General features: G+C 40.2%; 1 protein-coding gene across 5 annotated transcripts; it reads right to left on the bottom strand.

Annotated features, from left to right (window-relative positions):
• Nucleotides 1–2,208: 2,208 nt before the first annotated feature.
• On the bottom strand, nucleotides 2,209–21,347 carry TBP (TATA-box binding protein). 5 transcript variants are annotated; one of them, XM_002747202.6, is made up of 8 exons: nucleotides 21,253–21,347; nucleotides 18,651–18,855; nucleotides 13,473–13,894; nucleotides 11,060–11,147; nucleotides 7,920–8,011; nucleotides 5,183–5,350; nucleotides 3,551–3,645; nucleotides 2,209–2,874 (listed from the first exon to the last, which is right to left on the bottom strand). In XM_002747202.6, the coding sequence occupies exons 2-8, from the start codon at nucleotides 18,702–18,704 to the stop codon at nucleotides 2,795–2,797; spliced, it is 999 nt and encodes a 332-aa protein (XP_002747248.2). In that variant the 5' UTR covers nucleotides 18,705–18,855; nucleotides 21,253–21,347; the 3' UTR covers nucleotides 2,209–2,794. The 5 variants fall into 5 exon arrangements, with proteins under 5 accessions (XP_002747248.2, XP_008993664.2, XP_035153146.1 ...); XM_008995416.5 differs by having other exon boundaries at nucleotides 18,651–18,852; XM_035297255.3 differs by lacking the exon at nucleotides 21,253–21,347 and adding an exon at nucleotides 20,732–21,098.
• Nucleotides 21,348–22,012: the final 665 nt, after the last annotated feature.

The following is a 22,012-nucleotide window of genomic DNA, read 5'->3' as shown; positions in this document are numbered from 1 at the left end:
ATTTATCCTGCTATGTGGAGTACAACACTTTATAAAAGTATTCTAGTTACTAAATGAAAAACAAATGAAATAACTGACATGTCATTTTGCAACCCATTAATGAATTAATAGATGTAGGAATTATGCAGCAGATGCCAATTTGCAGGAAATACAGAGAACAGAGAAACTACACCATGAATTTCCAACTAGCAAACCCCCAGACTATGAGAAGCTCTACATACTAAATGGCCTATAAATTGGAAAGAAATGGACAAAGAACTTTAATTATCTTTAAATGCATAAGAGTCAGGATAATAGTTCCTACTTGAGGGAAGCCAGGAGTGTGTGGCTGGATAGGACAGGCAGCAAAAATTCTGTTTCTTGACCTGGGTGGTAGCTGCAGGAGTGTCTGCCTTTAAATAATACATTATGCTATACATTTGTTAGGTTCCCGTGTATGTGTCTGTAACTGTAAGAGAACATTTTTTTTTAAGTTATGTACATTAAAGTCCTCACCACTGATAGGAAAAATATTGGAAAGGAAAACATAAAATTACCATTTGCAAATGACTACATGCCTAGAACTTTCAATGCAATCAACTAAATCATGTAATCACAGCACTTTGGGAGGCCGAGGTGGGTGGATCATGAGGTCAAGAGATCGAGACCATCCTGGCCAAGATGGTAAAACCCTGTCTCTATTAAAAATACAAAAATTAGCTGGGCGTGGTGGCATGTGCCTGCAGTCCCAGCTACTCAGGAAGCTGAGGCAGAAGAATTCCTTGAATCCAGGAGGCTTGAACCCAGGAGGCGGAGGCTGCAGTGAGCTGAGATTGCGCCACTGCATTCCAGCCTGGCACCTGGCAACGGAGCAAGACTCTGTCTCAAAAAATCAATCAATCAATCAATCAACAGCAGTAATAGGAGGTCAATAAACTTGGAATAAGAAAAATATACCAACAATAAATTTTGAAGTGTTATGAAAAATTTCCATTAATAAAACAACAGAAACGATAATATTATACTTGCGAATTAAGGAATTAACACTTATGAAATATAAAAGCCTGTGTGAAAAGAATTATAAAACTTTACTGAGGAATATAAGACCTCCATACATTGAAGAGATACTTCTCTCTTGAATAGGAAATAATATTGAAATGATGTCTTTCCAATTAATCCATACATTAGTGGCATCAGTAATGATTGGGAAATGCAAGAAAAGGGCACTTCATACACCGTTCTCTTTGGACTACAATCTGCTATCAATCAATTAAAACTCAGAATGTAGAGTCTTTAGTTCCTCTTCTAGGAAAGTTTCCTTTATGAATACCTGCACTTATCCAAAAAGCACACATACAAGGATGTTCCCTGCAGCACTGTTTACGATACTGAAAAACTGGAGGTCTTGTAAGTGACCATAATTAAAGGAAGAGCTCAGTAACTGAAGGTACTAGATTCCCAGTCATGGAAGTAGGTTTATGATATATTGATGGAAAAAAGGGAAAGCTGTAAAATTGAATGGATTCCTTTATATTTTTTTTCCAAAAATGGGATCAAACGCCATGCCCAGAAAACAAAATTTGCACAGAACAGGGCTTAGAAGATACCCACTAATCTGGTCGCTATCCTAGGGAAACAGGCAGAGGAGAAGGAAAGGAAGGACTTCCCTCATTTTATTCCTGAGTTGTGTGAAGATGGACTTTTACAGTTAAAAAGAAAAAAAACAAACCACCCTAACAATAAAACCTAAGAACCCACACATGTCCACCTGATATTCCATGAGAAAAAAAACAAAAACAAACTGTTACTGCAGAGAGATGGCAACCTGTGGATAGGACAGCAGCTTCCACACCTGAAGGACTCACTCAGAGCCCATCTGTACCACTTACTAGCTGTGTAACTTCAGCCAGGTCCCTCAGCTGGGGCCTGTATCTCCTCACCTCTAATACAGGAACAAAACCTAACTGCAGCTTTGTGAGGATTCCCGGCACTGTATGCAAAGTACCTAGAAAACAACAGTTGCTCAAAATATGGAAGGCAGTAAATACACATTTCCTGAGCAACTGTGAGTTCTTAGATCATTACTGTGTTTTCATTGCAGCATACAATGAAATATTGACTCAAACAAACAAGCAAACACCAAAATGGCTTCAGATGTTATATCTAAAATACAACTTTTTAGAAAACAGTGTGATCACATGACTCTTACAAGGTATCATAACAGCAATCTAACACTTTCATAAACTGCATTTATTGTACAGAGTACTCTGAAGGAAGAAAAAATATGTACAGCCATTCATTTTCATTAACACATGTATTCTGTCCTGCAATACTGGAGAGGCGGAATGTGTCTGGCACAGAAATAACCCCTAGGAGTTATAAATTAGAAAACAACACTTTTTAAAAAGATTTTTACTTTTCTGGTAGAAATATAAAAACTGTGGTTCATGGGGAAAAACATTAAAATTAAAAAGTCCAATCAATTGTAGAGGTGGCTTTAACCTTAAAAGTTTTGTCCCTCAAACCAACTGTCAACAGCAGTGTTTAAAATCTATGTATAAATAAATGGGCAGCGCTGCCCAAATAGCAGCACAGTATGAGCGACTCACAGTCATGCTGCGCGGTGTTCTCAGTGCACAAATAATGCCCCTTCCCGGCATCCCGTGGTGGGCACTTACAGAAGGGCATCACCTGGTGCCACAACCTGCAACTCAGCATCCATCTCCTCACACCACCACCATGTAAAGGTACCAAAACAAACTGATTTGTTTTAAAAAAACAAGTGGGTGGGGGAGGTAAGGGTAGATGACAACCATTACGTCGTTTTCCTGAACCCCTTTAGAATAGGGTAGATGTTTTCAAATGCTTCATAAATTTCTGCTCTGACTTTAGCACCTAAGAAGACAAGTTGGAGTAGAGATAAGAGACTGAAATGGCATTTCTTAACATATTAAGCAGGGAAAATTATTACCTTTAAACAACGCTGCAAGCACAAATCTCAACATACCCAGTCAGATTCAGGCACAGGCATGAAACCACTAATGGTGGAATCGCCTGTCACAATCTTATTTTGGTTTATAAAACAGTACTTTTAAACAGTCATTTTAGTGATTCTAGTGTCTCATTCTATAGCTCAAGAGGCATGTCCTCATACTTCTCTCCTTGGTCCTGAACCAGGCCATAAACCAAGCAGAACAGCAATGAAAACAACCAAATCTTATTCTCCCAATTGCTGTCTTCAACTAAGCTCTTTTCTGAATCTTCCTTTCTTGTCTTGTCATCATATTGCTGAAGAATCCTAAAGCTTCAGATAACTAATTCCAAGTGAAAACGCCATCTTTTATTCAATACAGTGCTCACCTCCCGCTGTAAATGAAGTCTACTTGCAGGGCTGTGGTCAGACTTCCCTGCTCTCAATGTGGCTCTAGTGGGCATGTTTCTCATCAGACTTTGGGTGGGAGGCCTTTGTAAAAGAAGCTAGCCCACTGTGCCAACAGGGAAATTTATTTTCAGCACTGACAAAATGCCATAACTTACAAACATTCAGATACCACTTTCTGTTACAACTTACCTGTTAATACAACTTTTCCAGAAACAAAAATAAGAAGAACAATTCTGGGTTTGATCATTCTGTAGATTAAACCAGGAAATAACTCAGGCTCATAACTGGAAGGAAAATTGTGAAAACAGTTTAGAAATTAAGAGACTTCCATGCTTTTAGATAAAATGAGGACCTGTACAAGGAAAAATAACTGAATAAACAAACAAACTAGTCAATAGGTAAAGCACAGTTCTTCAAGCAACATCAAGGACAGAATAATTAAAGCCACTGAGGCCGACTTGCAGTCATCACTTGATAACCACTGGATGGGAGGCTATTTGTCCTTTTATACTTTACTCTATTTCTATTCAATCTGGATTTTCTGATTTAAGAAAAAGAGCCCTGTATTTATGTCTGCAGTCTCTGATGACAATCATTTACTTTTACAGTCCTAATAATCATTTACTTCTAAGATCTGATACTGACAGTTTAACTGTTAATCATATCTCACCTCCTTAAATTGAAATATTCTCTAGCTGTTAACTGTGGTCAGGAAATTTAACCAAAGTGATATACTAGTCTGTGAATTAACTTATACCTGATTAAGCTGTCTGACTGAATGGACTATTGGTGTGTGTGGGGGTATATATATTAAGAATTATAAGAATTAAGAATCTCCTCCTAGTTTTAAGTGATTCTCCTGCTTTAACCTCCCGTGTAGCTGGGATTACAGGTGTGTACCACCACGTCCAGCTAATTTTGTATTTTCAGTAGACACAGGTTTCACCATGTTGGCCAGGCTGCTCTTGAACTCCTGACCTCAAGTGATCTGCCTACCTTGGCCTCCCAAAGTGCTGGGATTACAGGTGTGAGCCACCACGCCAGGCCTGGTGCATATTCTTCTAAGCCTAGTAATCTAATTTATCTTAGTTCGGAGAGACTGAAAACAGGATGCCTCTCTGTGTCTGTGTGTCTGACCTAAGAGAAAATTTAAGACAGGCTTCTCTAAGGGAGAGTGGAATGGGTAGATATATGGAACTCAAGTGGGAGCTTTCTAGGTGAAAAGGGAAATGAATGTGCTAGGCATAAAAGTGGCACGTGCAAAGGCGGAGGGCAGGAGGAACCAAGTGAGCCAGAGGGGCTCAGAGAACTAGTGTGCCCATGAACAGACTCCAGAAGACTGTGAAATGAGGCTGTGAGGTGGGCAGGGCTGCCTGCCTGTGAGTCTTCATCTGTAAGTAGCAGGAAGATAATTAGAAAGTTGTTCCTATGGCTCAACTTCACACTTTAGTGGTAGATCTGATACACTGTTGACTAAAAGATAAGATCCAAACTGGGAAAAAAAATTGATACAAGAGGTTAGGTTCAATCATGCATTCCAAGTGTTTTTGGCAATAAAACGATGAAACATACAGAAGCAGAATCAAATTCACTTCAGTAAAGGGGAGTTATAGGTACCACTAAGTGATAAGGGAGGCAGAAGGCTGGTGAGGGTGATACGTATCACTGAGAACATCGGGAAGACACTGCAAGAATACAGACAACTATAACCATGCCAACTGTTCTCACATACTGAATATTTTGCATTTGTTTTATTCTGAACAATGCTTAGATTATAAATGAACTGGTGCCAAAAGCAATCATAGTACATTTCACGCTTACCTACTAAACTGTTGGTGGGTGAGCACAAGGCCTTCTAACCTTATAGGGAACTTCACATCACAGCTCCCCACCATGTTCTGAATCTTGAAGTCCAAGAACTTAGCTGGAAAACCCAACTTCTGTACAACTCTAGCGTATTTTCTTGCTGCCAGTCTAGACTGTTCTTCACTAGGGAAAGGAAAAAATGAGTTATTCATACTCAGAGCCAGCTAAAATAATTATTTAGACTGATAACTTATAAAAAGTCCAAAACAGGAAACTAATAAAGTGTAAAGCGGTCAGCCCCCTTGCAACAGGAGAAAAGACTGGCAGACATTCACACTTTCCTTATGAAGTGTTCCTGGGTCCTTGACAGAAAAGGTCCTTGACAGGCCTGCCAAAATGATCACACTTTCAATTCACCAAATTACTGCAAAATTACTCCTAGATTTTATGGACATGAATTCTATCATCATCATCAATCATCACTATTTTTATATTTTAGCCCATGCATTTCTACTGAGAGAAAAACTAACAAGCTTCATTTTGATCATTAAATGTAGATGAGATTTATTATTGAACAATGTATTCACTAATTCTATCCTCTTTTATACCAAGACTCATCATAAACATTCCTATGATGTCATTTGTTGAATAAAACTATTACTTAGTAGTTCAGAGCTTACATAAGAAAAGCAGAATGTGGGCCAGGCATGCTGGTTCACACCTGTAATCCCAGCACTTTGGAAGGCCAAGGCAGGTAGATCACCTGAGGTCAGGAGTTCGAGACCAGCCTGGCCAACATGGTGAAACCCATCTCTACTAAAAATACAAAAATTAGCCAGGCATGGTGGCGTGCACCTATAATCCCAGCTACTTGAGAGGGTTAAGCAGTAGAATCACTTGAACCTGGAAGGTAGAGGTTGCAGTGAGCCAAGACTGTGCCACTGCACTCCAGCCTTGGTGACTCCACCTCAAAAAAAAAAAAAAGAAAAGGGGGAAGGGGGAATGGGGAAGGGGGAAGGGGGAAGGGAACGGGAGGGGGGGAGGGGAGGGGAGGGGAGAAGGAAAAGCAGAATGTGAAAATATTGGCATAAACAAAAATTAAGCATATATATATATATATATATATATATGCTGTGCTTTTTAATTTTCAGGTAAATTTATTGGTGGTTTCTTGCCTTGATGAAATAGTCATCCAACTAGATATACAGTATTGTTTTCAGATGCTCTGGGACAAAAAGGGCTAATGCTGCACGAAAAGCCTGCCGCGATAAACCAAGTTTCTGCTACTCCATGCAGGGGGAAACAAGCAAACAAAAAGGCTCCTAATTAAAGAGGTTACTCCTGCATGTTGTGGCCAAGGGGAAGTGAAAGGCAAAGACAGATTCTTGTCCTGCCTTCTGAAAAAACTCGGAGACCAGGAGCCTGAATGTCCATGCCAATGGCATCCCCTTCACTGAAAGACAATTTTAAACTTCAGAAAAAGCAAGTGTCCACAACCCCCTTCTATGTGTTGATACCTCCAAGTACATTTTAATACTCTTTCACTTTAAAAGTTTTTTTTTTTTCTGACACAGAGTCTCGCTCTGTTGCCCAGGCTGGAGTGCAGTAGCACAATCTCGGCTTACTGCACCCTCCGCCTCCTGGATTCAGGTGATTCTCCTGCCTCAGCCTCCTGTGTAGCTGGGATTACAGGCACCCACCACCATTCCTGGCTAATTTTTTGTATTTTTAGTAGAGACAGGGTTTCACTATGTTGATCAGGCTAGTCTTGAACTCGTGACCTCAGGTGATCCACCCAACTCAGACTCCCAAAGTGTTGGGATTACAGGCATGAGCCACCACGCCCTGCCAAAAAGTTTTAGTTTATTTGTTCAGTTCATTTATGAAGCTAATGTCACTAATTATCCCCCCAGTTTTTGACTTCTACCAGGTATATGAGCTCCGTTTAGAACAGTGAAGGCCCCAGAGCACTAACTTTCAGACAGGATCACTTCGGATACAGAATATAGGCAATGACATTTTATAAGAGGGATGTATTCCTTAAGATCTGCACAACTCAAACACTCATAATGAAAGCTAGTTCCAGTGAGACGGCAGGTTTCTGTGGCCAAAATACGTGGTGCTGTCACGCTGTCAGGCCCAATAAAGTCTGCAAAGACCATAGACCATTAGCTTTGAAATGTTCTAATTCTTGATCAACTTTTTCTTCCATTTCAAGAAGTACAACATTTTTTACATAAAGGGAACTTTATTAATAGTTGAGATATTATATTATATCATACCTAATTTTTTTTCTTTTTCTGGAAACAGAGTCTTGCTCTGTCTCCCATGCTGGAGTGCAATGGTGTGATCTCAGCTCACTGCAACCTCTGCCTCCCAGATTTAAGAGATTCTCGTGCCTCAGCCTCCCAAGTAGCTGGAATTTCAGGCATATACTACCAGGCCTGGCTAATTTTTGTATTTTTAGTAGAGATGGCATTTCACCATGTTGGTCTGGCTGGTCTCAAACTCCTGGCCTCAAGTGATCTGCCCGCCTCAGCCTCCTGGGATTACAGGTGTGAGACACCATGCCTGGCCCATATCTAATTTTTAAGAAAATGAAATCACTGCTATCTAAAATTATTACAATCAACCATTTTAATAAGAAAGCAATAATAACATGTTAAAGCACTAACCTATAACCTAAAAACAATGAGATATCACCTTTTCGTTCATAACCCACAGACTAGAAGAATGAATTTCTTACGGCTACCTCTTGGCTCCTGTGCACACCATTTTCCCAGAACTGAAAATTAGTGCCGTGGTTCGTGGCTCTCTTATCCTCATGATTACAGCAGCAAACCGCTAAAATGGTCAGAGAGAATCATTACTAAGGTCATGCCAAACTGCTTAATTTTGTTAGGAGAACTACATACACATTGACAAATCACAACTAGAAGGACATAGTACATCAAGTTATCAAAATATCTGCCCTGTATTTCTGTGTATCTGTAAAGGATTTGCATACCATCACACATAACAAATATTCCTTTGCATAAGGAACAGAAAACAGTCAATTGTGACTAATAAGTAAGTTATACCAAGATCTGTGTGTTCTTTCACGTGAGCATTCCAGCAAAAGAAATAATGTTTGCAAAATGTGGTTATGTTTTCAATAAATACCAGTGCCTCTGTTTCTACTTTATATTTGCTGCTTATAATGACTATAGCTTCTCTAACAATAACTTTTGTTTTATTAATATGGATTTTGAGGCAAATAAACCAAACCTTAATGGAATAAATCATATTACAAGCATATCAATATGTAATGAAGTAAAATCCTGCTTCCAATTGGTCTTTAGAAACTATATTAGTGTGTTAAACACATACAAATTCAAATTGGGAGAAAACCAGTTTTAACTTTTATTTTCTGCTTTTTATGCTTGAAACATGTTAATTCTTTGAGAACTAAGATAGTAACTTAAGGGGAAAATATTTCAACTGTGGGTTGAATTAATGGCCTCAGTTATTAGGTACATGATCAAAAGCAAATAATTACTTTGAAATAAATTATTTAATACATAATATTTAATTATACAATAAAACCTATATATTTCTAATTAAGATGACTCTTTTAACAAACTAGATTGCTTTAACAATTTTATTATTTTTTTTAGAGACAGAGTCTCACTTTGTTGCCCAGACTAGAGTGCAGTGGTGCAATCATGGCTCACTACAACCTTGAACTCCTGAGCTCAAGAGATCCCCCCGTCTTGGCCTCCCAAGACGGGACTACAGGTGTGTGCCACCAACCCCAGATAATTTTTTGAATTTTCTAATGAAACGAGCTCTTAACTATGTTGCCCAGGCTCATCTTGAACTCTCAGCCTCAAGCAGTCCTTCCAACTTGACCTTGCAAAGTGCTGGGATTACAGGTCTGAGCCACCATGCCCAGCGTTTAACAATTTTAGTTTAAAAACTGCTCTAAGTCGGCTGGGCACAGTGGCTCACGCCTGTAATCCCAGCACTCTGGGAGGCTGAGGCAGGTGGATCATGAGGTCAGGAGTTCGGGGCCAGCCTAGGCAACACAGTGAAACCCCATCTCTACTAAAATACAAAAAATTAGCTGGGCATGGTGGTAGATACCTGTAATCCCAGCTACTCAGGAGGCTGAGGGAGGAGGATTGCTTGAACCCAGGAGGTGGAAGTTGTAGTGAGCTGAGATTGTGTCACTGCACTCCAGTTTGGGTGACAGAGCGAGACTCCATCTCAAAAAAAAAAAAGAAAAATTGCTCTATGTCTTCCCTGTGACTTTATCAACATCTAAAAATGCTAGCAGTATATTGCAGTTTACATAAGTCGCAGGAAAAGCCTAGCTATTTTGAATTTCCGGAATTTCCTCTACTATATATACATACACATATATATACACACACACACACACACACACACACACATACATATATATATATATATATATATATACATATATATATATTTTGTTGTTGTTACACGGAGTCTTGCTCTGTCACCCAGGCTGGAGTGCAGTGGTGCGACCTGGGCTCACTACAATGTATGCCTCCCAGGTTCAAGCAATTCTCCTGCCTCAGCCTCCCGAGTAGCTGGGACTACACGTGCCACCTCGCCTGGCTAATTTTTTATATTTTTAGTAGAGACAGCGTTTCACCATGTTAGCCAGATGGTCTCCATCTTCTGACCTTGTGATCTATCCATCCCGGCCTCCCAAAGTGCTGGGATTACAGGTATGACAGCTCCTCTATTATTTTTATTTGTTAAATAACTAATATCACTTCACTAAAGATCATAAAGTCATAAAATGATGTATTCAACTAAATACAGTTATAATAGATAAAATATTAATTCTTTGAATGCCACATGTCATACAGACTCACTATGAGTGGTTAAAAGGTGATTTTCAGACCCTTAGCTATCTTTGAGATCTTAGACGTTACATTTCAGGGATTTAAAAATGCACCCTAAGTTCATTACTTAACATTTCTCTCAGTCCAGCTAATGTTTACCCAAATTACTTTATCTACTATAGCCAGCAAACACCATCCCTATACATATACAAAATTCTTTACATGATCCAGATACTATATATATAAGAATCCTTGGGAATATAGCAGTCTATGAAATAAGCTAAGTTATATATATACACGTGTATATATATAACTTAGCTTATTTCATAGACTGCTATATTCCCAAGGATTCTTATAAATCATTATAAATTCTCCTAATATGAGATGAACTTGTTCTATTCACTAAATATCCAAGATATAAAACAATGCACATTTCACTTTAGATCTTCATTTTGTTGGTGTCAAGAAACAAGCATAACACAATCTTTGATACACAGATTTTTGTTTTTGAGACAGAGTCTCATTCTGTCACCCAGGGTGGAATGCAATAGCATGATCTCCACTCACTGCAACCTCTGCCTCCTAGGTTCAAGCGATTCTCATGCCTCAGCCTCCTGAATAGCTGGGATTACAGGCACAGGCCACCACGCCCAGCTAATTTTTGTATCTTTAGTAGAGACAGGGTTTCACCATGTTGGCCAGGCTGGTCTTGAACTCCTAACCTCAGGTGATCTGCCCACCTCAGCCTCCCAAAGTACTGGGATTACAGCCGTGAGCCACCAAGCCCAGCCAAAAAAAAATTTTTTTTAAGAGACAGTGTCTCGCCATGTTGCCTGGGCTGGTCTTGAACTCCTAGGCTCAAGCAATTCTCTTTCCTTGGCCTCCCAAAGTGCTGGGATTACAGGCATGAACCACTGTGCCTGGCCTGATCTACAGACATTTGTTACATAGCATGAGCTATATTAAAAATATAGAGACACGGCAGAGAAGACAAAAAAAAAAAAACAAAATACATTAAAATAGATCTAACCTTGGGATTATATTCGGCATTTCGGGCACGAAGTGCAATGGTCTTTAGGTCAAGTTTACAACCAAGATTCACTGTGGATACAATATTTCTGTAAGAAATTTAAAAAGAAAACATGACTATTTAAATTACTGAACTTTCACAGGATGAGATGTTAGATATTACATAGACATCTGATTATTTCAACCAGGCTTTAATTTTTTTAAACTGCTCACATTTATTAAGTGTTTAACATGTATCACATACATGTTGAGCATTTCATATAGATTACTCCGCTTAATACTTACAATACACTGAGGAAGTTACTAGTATTCCCACATGCAGATAAATAAGCTGAGGCTTAAAGGGAGTACAACTTGCTCAGGATGCACATGGCTCCCAAACCGTGGAGCCAGGATTTGAATCTGTTTCCAGAGCCACGCCCTTGGCCTCCTCATAGACAAACTCAACTGTCACCTGTGAGCTCTGAAAAGCCACCACTACCACCCTATTCCTAAAAGAAGTCAGTATTTATATTGAAGATAAACAGGCATGAACTGCCTCAGTTCTCTCAAAGTAAGTATCTTTTGGAAAAACAAGAGCTAAGTGTTTTCAGAAAACAAAAAAGCAAAACCCTGCTTTCTCCTCTAAGGAACTCTCAGTAAATAAGGGTAAATACAGCCATTTGTGTCCACTGACCCTTTTCATTTTTCAGTGTTCTTCAATAAATTAGTGGATAATTACATAAGGATAAAGATATACTAAAAAGTAACTTTATTAGAAATTTTAATAAAAATTTAAACAACAAACTCCTATTTTCATTATACATTTTTCTGCTTATGAAAGTATATATACTTGAAATGGGCAATGCCCTCTGAATGTATCAGCTGCTCAAAAACTGTCTTGCATAGACCTGGAAATCACCATCCCAAGAATATTGATTCCAGATTTCAAATGCATAGGGTTCAAATAGCTCACTGTTGCTTCTGGTTCTTTTTCTTGTACTCTCAAAATGCAATACTTGTGAAAACTTGATGGCTCATAATTTTGTTCAACAGAGAATGGCAATCTAAGATACACAACTGTAAAGCCAATTAGGGTGATCAACACAATGTTTTCATTTCTGTATCATCTCTTTCCTTCGAATCACCTTTGTATACACACCTGCCTTTAGTGTTTGTTCACTTATGAACTATATCAAGTAGATTTTAGTCACATAGTTGTTGAATGTATTCTCATATATTTTCAATAATTTAATAATTACCTTAATTCCTTTAAGCCTACAAGATTTAGAGGGCACTGAATTACAAACTAGTAGGGCTCTTAGTAGATAGTGGAAATTCAGGAATGTGGATGACTGGATGCTCTATAGAGTGTCAGGACAAAGGCACTGGTAAGAAACAAACACCTGACTGGACTGTTTATGATTTAAATCAGAAATGCAAACTTAAACATCCCTGGGAGTCAGACAGGCATGCTGGACACATGGGAGTGGTGTAGACAAGGGTGAGCTAACAAGGCTCTCTCTAAAATCACTAAAATTATTTTTAAAATTGTGCGTGGGTTCAAACAAAATTGTGGAGGAAAGATTTAGGTCTTTGGGTGAAAGTTAGCATCCACAATTACACACCACTTAGTTCCAAAAATGATCAGAGATAGCTTATAAGTTAAAGGCCACGATGGGCTGTTATCACACCACTGTACTCTGGCCTGGGAAACAGTGAGACCGTCTCAAAGAAAGGAAGTGGGGATGTTACAACCATGCGTGTAACAAGATGAACACATGCAGACAGGAAATACTAGATCTAAAGGGAGTAAGAAGGAGGGAGGTATCTGTACAAGAAAACTGAGGAGATGCAGAGACTGCAAGTAACCTTTTCATTTGGTCATAAGCTTTCTAAAATGAAAAGGTATACACTTCTTATTGACTGGGATTATTTGGAAATACTTGCTTGGTTTTTCAGGAAGATGAAATTATTTCCTACCCCAAGTACCCTGTTACATATAGAACCCACTTCATTTAGGTAGAAAAATCCATTTAGGACAAGAACAGTCATTCTCACTTTGTGGGAAGGACACAGGCCTTCAAAGATTTATATCTTTGAAGATATAAATCACAAGCTAAATCACAACACTGTGATTCAGCGATATCAGATACAGGGAAATGTCTATAATAATAACAGTGGAATTCAGATTAAATTTTGTTGTTTCAAGTATATAAACACAAATGACCACATTTCTGAACCTGTTAAGAGAGCCTTTCACTGAGGGCACTAAGACAGCTTTGCTCCCTTTCCCAAGTGTGAGATAAGGCAATTTGATACACAGTCGCCATCAGTGCCACTCCCTTAATAGAAGGATGCATCTAAAAACAGAGCAGGAACACAGCTCAAAGGGACTCCTAAGGGGGAGGACATATAAAACAGCAAGTACTCACTGCAGCTGCGGTACAATCCCAGAGCTCTCAGAAGCCGGTGTGGCAGGAGTGATGGGCGTCATGGGGGTCATGGGGGAGGGATACAGTGGAGTGGTGCCTGGCAAGGGTGCAGTTGTGAGAGTCTGTGAGTGGAAGAGCTGTGGTGCCTGGCCTGAGGTTCCCTGTGTCGCCTGCTGGGACGTTGCCTGCTGGGATGTTGACTGCTGAACGGCTGCGGCTGCCACTGCCTGCTGCTGTTGCTGCTGTTGTTGCTGCTGCTGCTGCTGCTGCTGCTGCTGCTGCTGCTGCTGTTGCTGCTGCTGCTGCCTTTGTTGCTCTTCCAAAATAGACAGACTATTGGTGTTCTGAATAGGCTGTGGGGTCAGTCCAGTGCCATAAGGCATCATTGGACTAAAGATAGGGATTCCAGGAGTCATGGCACCCTGTGGAAAGCAGGGAGAAAAACAGGTTAGGCTAGCTGGTGCTAAGTGTTGGTGGAACTTTCCTGGTAGAACAGCAGGTGAGATGTGCAAAGGCAGATGCCTTCTGAGAATAATGGGGTTGTTAGACATTAATTAGGGAAGAACCTGCTATTCTTAAACACATTGCTTTCTTCCTTAATATCCCATAGTGGATAAACATGAAGAAAAATTGATAAACTGAGCTTTGGAAAATTAAAAACTTCTGTTCTTTGAAAGACACCACTGAGAAAATTAAAAGGCGGGCCACAGACTGGGAAAAAAAATACCTGAAACACATACATCTGAGAAAGGTCTGGTAAACAGAATAATAAAGAGCTCCGACAACTCCATAAAAGAAGATCAACAAATAATTAAGAAGGGCAAAAAATGTGAAGGACATATTACAAATGAAGATACAGGCATACCTTAGAGATACTACGGTTTAGGTTCCAGACCATCTCAATAAAGCAAGCAGTATGAAGTTTTTGGTTTCACAGTGTCTTTAAAAGTTATGTTTATACCATATTGTAGTCTATTAAGTGTGCAATAGCATTATGTCTAAAAATATGTATATACTTTAATTTAAAAATGCTGTATTGCTAAAAATGCTAACGATCAGGTGAGCCTCTAGCAAGTCATAATCATTTTGCTAACAGAGGGTCTTGCTTCAGTGTTGATGGCTGTTGACTGATCAGGGTGGTAGCTGTGGCAATTTCTTAAAATAAGACTGATGACGTTTGCCACAGATTCTTCCTTTCACTAAAGATGTCTCTGTAGCATACGATGCTGTTTGACAGCATTTTACCCACACTAGAACTTATTTCAAAGTTGGAGTCAATCCTCTCATACCTGCTGCTGCTTTATCAACTAAGTTTATGTAATATTCTAAATCCTTTGTCAGCAGTTCAACAATGCTCACAGCCTCTTCACCAGGAGTCAATTCCATCTCAAGAAACCACTTTCTCTTCTCATCCACAAGAAGCAACTCCTCCTCTGTTCAGGTTTTATCAAAACATTGCAGCAATTCAGTCACTTCTTCAGGATCCGCTTCTAATTTTATTTCACTTGCTATTTCCACCACAGTTGCAGTAACTTCTAGCACTAAAGTCCAGAACCTCTCAAAGTCATCCACAAGGAATGGCATAAACTTCTTCCAAACTTCTATTCATGTTGATATTTTGATCTCCTCCTGTGAATCACGAATGTTCTTAATGGCACGTAGAATGGTGGATATTTTCCAGAAGGTTTTCAATTCACTTTGCCCAGATCCATCAGAGGAATCACTATCTCTGGCAGCTACAGCATATGCCCCTCGCTCCCCACTTCCTTTCTTTGAGACAGGGTCTCACTGTTTCCCAGGCCAGAGTACAGTGGTGTGATGACAGCTCATCGTGGCCTTTAACTTCTGGGCTCCAGTGATCCTCCTGCCTCAGCCTTCTAAGTAGCTGGGTTTACAGGGGCATGCCTCCATGAGCAGCTAATTTTAAGTTTTTTCTCTAGGGACTTGCTTTGTTACCCAGGTTGGTCTTGAACTCCTGGCTTCAAGCGATCCTTCCTTTGGGAAGGATCCTTGTACTTCCCAAAGTACTGAGATTACAAGCATAAGCCACCATGCCCGGCTGTATTTCTTAAATAGTAAGAATTGAAAGTTGAAATTACTCCTTGATCCATGGGCTACAGAATGGATATATTATTTAAGCAGGCATGAAAACAATATTAATCCCTTGTTCTTCTCTATCAGAGCTTATGAACAACCAGTTACATGTTAGTTAGTAATAATATTTTGAAATGAATCTTTTTTTCTGAGCAGTAAGTCTTAATGAGCTTAAAACATTCAGTAAACTATGCTGTAAACAGACATGCTGTCATCAGATTTTGTTGTTTTATTTACTGAGAACAGGCAGAGTAGATACAGCATAATTTTTAAGAGCCCTATGAGTTTAGAATGGTAAAGAGCACTGGCCTCAACTTAAAGTCACCAGCTGCATTAGCTCCTAACTACAGTCAGCCAATCTCTGAAGCTTTGAAGCTAAGCATTGATTTCTTCTCTCTAGCTACAGAAGTCCTAGATAGCATCTTCTTCCAGTAGAAGGTTGTTTCATCTACATTAAAAATCTGTTACTTAGTATCGTCACCTGCATCAATTATCTCAGCTAGTTCTTCCATATAACTTGCTGCTTCATGTTGCATTTTTATGTTTGTTGTAGAGAGGGCTTCTTTCCTTAAAGCTCATGAATAAACCTCTGCTAGCTTCAAAATTTTCTTCTACAGCTTCCTCTCCTCTCTCAGCCCTTACAGAACTGAAGAGAGTTAAGGCCTTGCTCAGGATTACACTGGCTTAAGAGAATATTGTGGGTGGTATGATCTTCAATCCAGACTACTGACACTTTCTCAATATAAGCAATAAGGCTGTTTTGCTTTCTTATCATTTGTGAGTTTATTGGAGTAGCACTTTTAATTTCTTTTAAGAACTTTTCCCTTGCATTCACAACTTGGCTAACTATTTGGCACAAGAGGCCTAGCTTTCAGCCTATCTCAACTTTCAATATGCCTTCCTCACTAAGCATAATCATTTCTAGCTTGTGATTTAAAATGAGTGATGTCAGCTCTTCCATTCACCTGAACATTTAATTAAAGGTCATGTAAGGTTATTAATTAGCCTAATTTTCATATTGTTGTAGCTCAGGGAATAGGGAGGACCAAGGAGAGGGAGAGATGGGGGAATGGCTGGTCAGATCATAGACATTTGTCAATTAAGTTCCTGTATTATATGGGCGCAGTTTATGGCATTCAAAAACAATTATAATAGTAACATCGAAGATCACTGATCACAGTAACAGACAATAATGAAAAGGTTTGGCTGGGTGCAGTGGCTCATGTCTATTAATCCCAACACTCTGGGAGGGCAAGGTGGGTGAATCACTTGCAGCCAGTAGTTCAAGACAAGCCTAGCTAACATACTGAAACCCCATCTCCACTAAAAATACAAAATTTGGCTGGGTGTGGTGGCGCATGCCTGTAATTCCAGCTACTTGGGAGGCTGAGGCACAAGAATCACTTAAACTCAGGAGGTAGAGGTTACAGTGAGCTGAGACTGCACCACTGCATTCCAGCCTGGGTGACAGAGTAACTCTGTCTGCCAAAAAAAAGAGAAAAAGAAAAGAGAACGTTTGATAACAATAAGAAATAATAACGAAAAAGTTTGAAATCCTGCAACAATTACCAAAATCTAACACCAAGATTGATGTTAGAAAAATAATGCCAACAACAGACTCACTGGGTACAGGTTTACCACAACCTTCAATTTGTCAAACGTGCAATAATGTGAAGTGCAGTAAAGTGAGGTGGGCCTGTGTGTGAGTGGCTGCTCGGGAACATTAGTAATCAGGCAAATAAAAATCAAAACCACAGTAAAATACTATAAGCAATCACTAGAGTAAAAGGAAAAGTAGAAAGACTGACAGCACAAAGTGTTGGTGAGGATGTGGAGCAACTAAAATTCTCTCACGCTGCAAAACACTATGGCCACTTCAGAAAACGGCTTGGCAGTTTCTTATAAAGTTATACATACACTGATAAAGGACCTAGCAGTCTTACTCCTAAGTACCTACCCATGAGAAATCACAGTGAATTCAAAGTCTACACAAATATTTATAGTGCTTTTATTCATAATAGCTCCATACTGGAAAGACCTCAAATGTGATCAACTGGAGAATGGATCTGTGGAACATCCAAACAACGGAGAGCTACTTGGCTATACAAATGGATTAGCTACTGATATACAAACAGTATACTGGGCTAGGAACTCATACATACATAAAAAAGCATACACTGTATGATTCCATCTATATGAAATTCTAGAATAGACAAAACTAATCTTTAGCATTGAAAAGCAGATTCAGTAGTTGCCTAGGGCCAACCAAGTGACTATAAAGGGGAAGAAAGGACTTTCTAAGGTAATTGAAATGTTCCCTAACTTACACAGGTACATACATTATCAGAACAACTGACATTTAAAATGAGTATTTTTATTGTATACAAATTATATTTGAACAGAAGTTACTGATTTTTTTTTTTGTTGAGATCGAGTCTTGCTCTGTTCCCCAGGCTAGAGTGTAGTGGCATGATCACTGCTCACTACAACCTTCGCCTCCCAGGTTTAAGCAATTCTTCTTGCCTTAGCCCCCTGAGTAACTGGGATTACAGGCACCCGCCATCACACCTGACTAATTTTTGAATATTTAGTAAAGATGGGGTATCAACAGGCTGGTCTCGAACTCCTGACCTCAGGTGATCTGCCCACCTTGGCCTCCCCAAAGTGCTGGAATTACAGGCGTGAGCCACCACTCCTAGCCAGAAAAATTATTAAAGTAGATGGGTGGTTGAGAGCTTGAAATGTAAAAAGGGAAAAATAAAACTAGAAAATAATTTGATGACGGTGATTTTCAAAATCAAAGAACCTATATAATCATTTGGAACATTCTCATAAGTGTTTACCAAAAGATTAATGTTTTATTAACAAATATTTAATTTAGCTTCCAAACAGACTCCCCAAATAAAACACTATTGTGCCAATTCAAAGCCTAATAGAAAGTTTCAACAAAATAAGGCTTAAAAATATATATAAAATCATTTTCAAAAACAGATCATTAAATACCCTTCCTTCCCTTTGATACCATCTCTTGAAGTACATATTTCTGCCCTCCCTGTTCTCATTCTCTTCCTCCTGCTGTATTACCTGAGGGGAGGCCAAGCCCTGAGCGTAAGGTGGCAGGCTGTTGTTCTGATCCATGATGTTCACTTCCTTCTTGGCAAACCAGAAACCCTTGGGCTGGAACTTGTCTCACCATTCAATTTTTTCCTAGCGCATCTCCAGCACACTCTTCTCAGCAACTTCCTCAATTCCTTGGGTTATCTTCACACACCAAGAGACAGTGATGCTGCTTTGGAAAAAAGCCTGAAGTTTAATGTAAGGATTCAGGTAACCTGTACAGTCCTATAAGCCAGTTCCATGGCTATACAAAACACAAACAAGAAAACCAATGAAGCTATTTTGGAATACATTGCCTTTTGCTTTATAATCCTGAAGTCTTATTCCTTCCATGTTTCCTGTGATTACATGTAAAATCGCCAACAAAAGTCATTTTGTTACGCATTTAAATACTATGATGATGCATCAAAAACTTTTGAGGAAAAATACTGAGAGGAAACTAATTCCTAAGCAAACTGTAATATCACAGCAGAGTATTCGTTAAGCACTGTATATACAGCACAGTTAAGCAAAGTTCAGATCTTTATTCCAATTTTATATCCTCTATAATGTCTTGGGCAAAAAATTAAGTAAATATACTTCAGTGATCAGTTATTGAGCTCCTACTATAATAAAACTAAAAAAAAAAGCTGCACAAAGATAAAACCCTGCATTTTTGTAAATAATAACCTTACCTCTTTAGAACACATTAATGCAAACCGTGCCTGTTATCTGGCTTTTCTTAAATCATCATCTCTTTACTCATGTCCATATCTGAAATGAGTTTATAATAACAACATATTCTCACCCAGAACTTCAGGTCTCAAAGTTACAAATTATATGTCCAAAGACCCTTCAGGCATATGCACTTCAAGCATGTGCTGGTACACAATAGACACTCAGATATTTGTGAAGGAATGAAAGATTCTGAGGATCGCTTTGAAAGGGCTAAGGCCCCCAGACTCTGTATCCTACCTACTCATCACTGAAAAAATGGCCAAAAAAGAAAGCAAGCGAACTCTGCTTCTGAAAATAAAAATATCAGAGATGTTTTTAAAATTATACTTTTTGACAGTTACCGTATAATAACAATAACAGAAGTGATGCAGATGAGGATGTAAAGATTAGGAGGTTATAGTCCTTGGCATCAAAATGTTCAATATAAAGGGTATGCAAATCATTACTATAAAACATAGTATAATAGCAGGTGTGCCCTAAGCTAAGTTTCTTTTTTTTTTTTTTTTTTTTTTTTTGAGACGGAGTTTCGCTCTTGTTACCCAGGCTGGAGTGCAATGGCACGATCTCGGCTCACCGCAACCTCCGCCTCCTGGGTTCAGGCAATTCTTCTGCCTCAGCCTCCTGAGTAGCTGGGATTACAGACACACGCCACCACGCCCAACTAACTTTTTGTATTTTTAGTAGAGACGGGGTTTCACCATGTTGACCAGGATGGTCTCGATCTCTTGACCTCGTGATTCACCCGCCTCGGCCTCCCAAAGTGCTGGGATTACAGGCGTGAGCCACCGCGCCCGGCCAGCTAAGTTTCTTGAATGTAGAAACCAGTCTTTGTCATCCCTGCATCTAGCACTATGCCTGGAATACAGTATGTGATCATGAATAAGTGCATATATGCCCCTGGAAGAGAAGACATATAGACTAACAGCACACTACTATGAAGAGGGGCAGTGTTTTCACAAAACAAGGACCATCTAACTTGGGTCTCACAAGGTGAATAGGAATTTACAGGTCAGGGCTTCAGATAAACGAGGTAACATTGAAAAAGCATGCCGTATGAAGGTGACAAGCTTAGTATGACTGTATAGGTCACTACAGGAGATGAGACGGCAAATATTGGTAGGCTCTTATCACTTTTTGCACGTAAGTCTACAGAAGAAACCGCACAGTGGTTACTGCACTTTCTCCCTAGAAAAGGGTTGTTTGCTGGGTCTCTTCATCTCTTCGAAATTGAAACATCAAATTCGATATTTTTTGGAGGCAATCTAACTCTGCATAGCCTTCTAGTGTCTGTATATCTAAATGAAGCATAGTCTTTTCACAGAAAAGCCTACCTAGAGATTTGGAAAACCATGATGGCCTGAACCGAGAGATGGGAGGCCCTGTAAACAAAGTGATGTGTACTGTATCTTAAGCGCTACTGTGTCCGCTGTCTCAGGCTTCTGACAAAGTATTTAAGTCTCAATGTTGGTAGCAAAATAGGCGGGCACAGACCACAGTGAATCTGCCTTCAAACATGGAGAAGAAGCGGGTGGCAGGCCAGGGCAGAATAAACTTCGGGTCTTCGATGCAAGGGATTGCCCTGTCCCGCCCGCCGCCGCCGAGCCCGCCAGTACCCTGCGCCCCACGCTCGTATGACGGGAAGCCGCTTGCGAACCACAGCGGAATAGGGCACCAGGCGAAAGCGGCGGCCGAGTGGCCGTTACAGGCCGGAACGGCGGCAGCACGAGCGGGAGGAACGTCCCCTGCAGGGCCTGCGCGCGCCAATTCCTTGTCTCTTCCCCACCATCGCCCCCAGGCCTCAATGCAGTGGTCGCCTCCGCCCGAACCCTCAGAAAAGAGGACAAGCTGTTACCTGGGTCACTGCAGAAATTACTATGAGCCCGCGGAAACGAAGTTAAACAGCCGGCGGCCCAGGCGCCCGCCACAGGAACCCTGCCCGACCCCACTGAACTCCAGGCGCGCGTTGATAATGTCACTTCCGCCAGTTCTGCCCTCGGCTTCAGCGAATTGTTCTCACTGGGGTCGTGGCCATGCGAAGTGTGGGCACTTGCTCACTTCCTGTGTTTCCGTAGGCGTGTAGTTTAAGGGAAGGAGGGGCGAAGCTCTTGAGGAGTTCCGGGACTGGGCGGGCGCACCACCGCTGTCTCTAATTGGCCCTTGCTGGGCATAGGAAAGATCAATTTTTAAATGGTGTGTGTGTTTCAAGCAACTAGAGGCGTTACCGTTGGCAAGTTCCCTGACTTCTTCCCCGCAGTTTCTTCTGTAAAATTTAATAATGATGATACTAGTGCTTAACTTTGGGCTCTCTGGAGACTGACAGTCAATGCCTGAGCAGTGCCTGGCACTCAGTAAGCGCGTGCTCCTTACCTGTCAGCAACAACGCTAGCTGATCTTCAAGCGTGTAGAATGACTAGGAACACTAAGCAAAACACAAGCCGCTTCAGGCACTGTGGTCAAAGGCTCGATCCGCAGTTGTTTCCTAGTGGGACGTCAGCACGCCTTTATTTTACCTTCTATAGTTCGTTTTGGCGGAATCATATATTATACCGCTTGTTTCCTTTGGACTTTCTATTATCAGTGAGGTTGTGAGCTCTTTAAGGATAGGAAATGTT

The sequence above is a fragment of the Callithrix jacchus genome, chromosome 4, assembly GCF_049354715.1.
Source record: "Callithrix jacchus isolate 240 chromosome 4, calJac240_pri, whole genome shotgun sequence".
In the NCBI taxonomy this organism is placed as follows: domain Eukaryota; kingdom Metazoa; phylum Chordata; class Mammalia; order Primates; family Cebidae; genus Callithrix; species Callithrix jacchus.
This window is presented reverse-complemented; position numbering and strand designations above follow the sequence as displayed.